Here is a 1,220-nt window from a genome sequence, read left to right as displayed (position 1 = left end):
GCTCATACCATATTTTATCACTGTTTTAAAAGAACCTTAATAGTCCATTTTCCCTAACCACTAGCAACAGTAAAAGCTCAATACTTTATTGAATCATAACTCTTGTTTTTATTCTAGCATCACAGAAGTAGATGCCTATTACCTACACTTATTTCAATATACTCATATCCCTCAAGCAAGTGAATAAAATCAATACGGAAGAACATTTTCTGTTAAATGATCTTCAGAAAAACAGTTTACCTTGCAACCTCAAAGGTAAGGATTTCACACCCTCTTGTAATAACATCCATCCTCGATGCTGTCAGTTGGTGCAAAGTGTGAGACTCGACCACCTGTCCAAAAGCTGATCGCCGCTGACTGTAATCTCGAGCTAGCTGGAGAACCCTGTGTGAAAAAGGAGTCATGTTCACAGTTTTCTCAATATAACTACTGCTGTTTCTTAAGAAAAATTAATGTAAGATTATCCTGATTATCTTTAAGTTCAACTGTGGAAATGCATAAAATATAAAGTAAACATTTTTGAATTCCTTTCATTTCCAACAATTTTACAACAAATTGTTTGTAATACAAAATCACAGCTTAAAGGCATCTCTGTTATTAGTCTTGGCTTTTAATTCATCAGCATTACCTTCTGACCACTTTAGATTTCTAAATGAGTAGTAGTATTTTCTTTTATAAATGAGTTTGTTATACTTTCATTCTAAATAGCTGCAATTTACTTATCTCTGAATCTTTATTTACATTCTTTATATAAAGAGTCAACCTGTTGTCAATATATTTTCATCAATTAACTGGTGAAATAGATGCTGAACAAATCATTCCCATAACTTGCCTCCTCATGGCTGCACAGGCAGATATTGCATTATGAAGGCGTGTAATGGTTAGCATATTAGCAATGGAAGCAATACCACGACCTTCTTCAGACACCTGGTAGGCCACAGAGCCGTCAAGCAAAAGTTCAGCTGTTGGCAGCTGTCGAGTACCTGAAGAAGGAGAGATGGAGGAAAATAAAAATGTCACTATTATTATTATCTTTTTGGGGAATTATATGCCATGCTGTTAATATTAGTGGTTAATAGTAGTTTGCTTTCATGACTAATTTTATCAGTTGAAAAAGAATTCCAAAGGGGATTATACTTCTGATAAATTATGCTTTTCACCACTAACTTTCTATCATATAATGGATTTTAATATATCACCTATCAAAATTTCATCCTAGA

General features: G+C 33.7%; 1 protein-coding gene across 2 annotated transcripts in view; it reads right to left on the bottom strand.

Annotated features, from left to right (window-relative positions):
* The window catches only part of LOC119585023 (acyl-CoA dehydrogenase family member 11-like), a 9,396-nt gene that overhangs the window by 3,705 nt on the left and 4,471 nt on the right, over positions 1-1,220 (bottom strand). For both annotated transcript variants that reach the window (XM_037933640.1, XM_037933641.1), the window contains exons 9-10: positions 833-983; positions 241-384 (exon numbers count right to left, since the gene is read on the bottom strand). In XM_037933640.1, coding sequence (XP_037789568.1) covers positions 241-384; positions 833-983 — 295 coding nt within the window. The remainder of the gene's footprint in view (positions 1-240; positions 385-832; positions 984-1,220) is intronic.

Source organism: Penaeus monodon, chromosome 19 (assembly GCF_015228065.2).
Source record: "Penaeus monodon isolate SGIC_2016 chromosome 19, NSTDA_Pmon_1, whole genome shotgun sequence".
In the NCBI taxonomy this organism is placed as follows: Eukaryota; Metazoa; Arthropoda; class Malacostraca; order Decapoda; family Penaeidae; genus Penaeus; species Penaeus monodon.
This window is presented reverse-complemented; position numbering and strand designations above follow the sequence as displayed.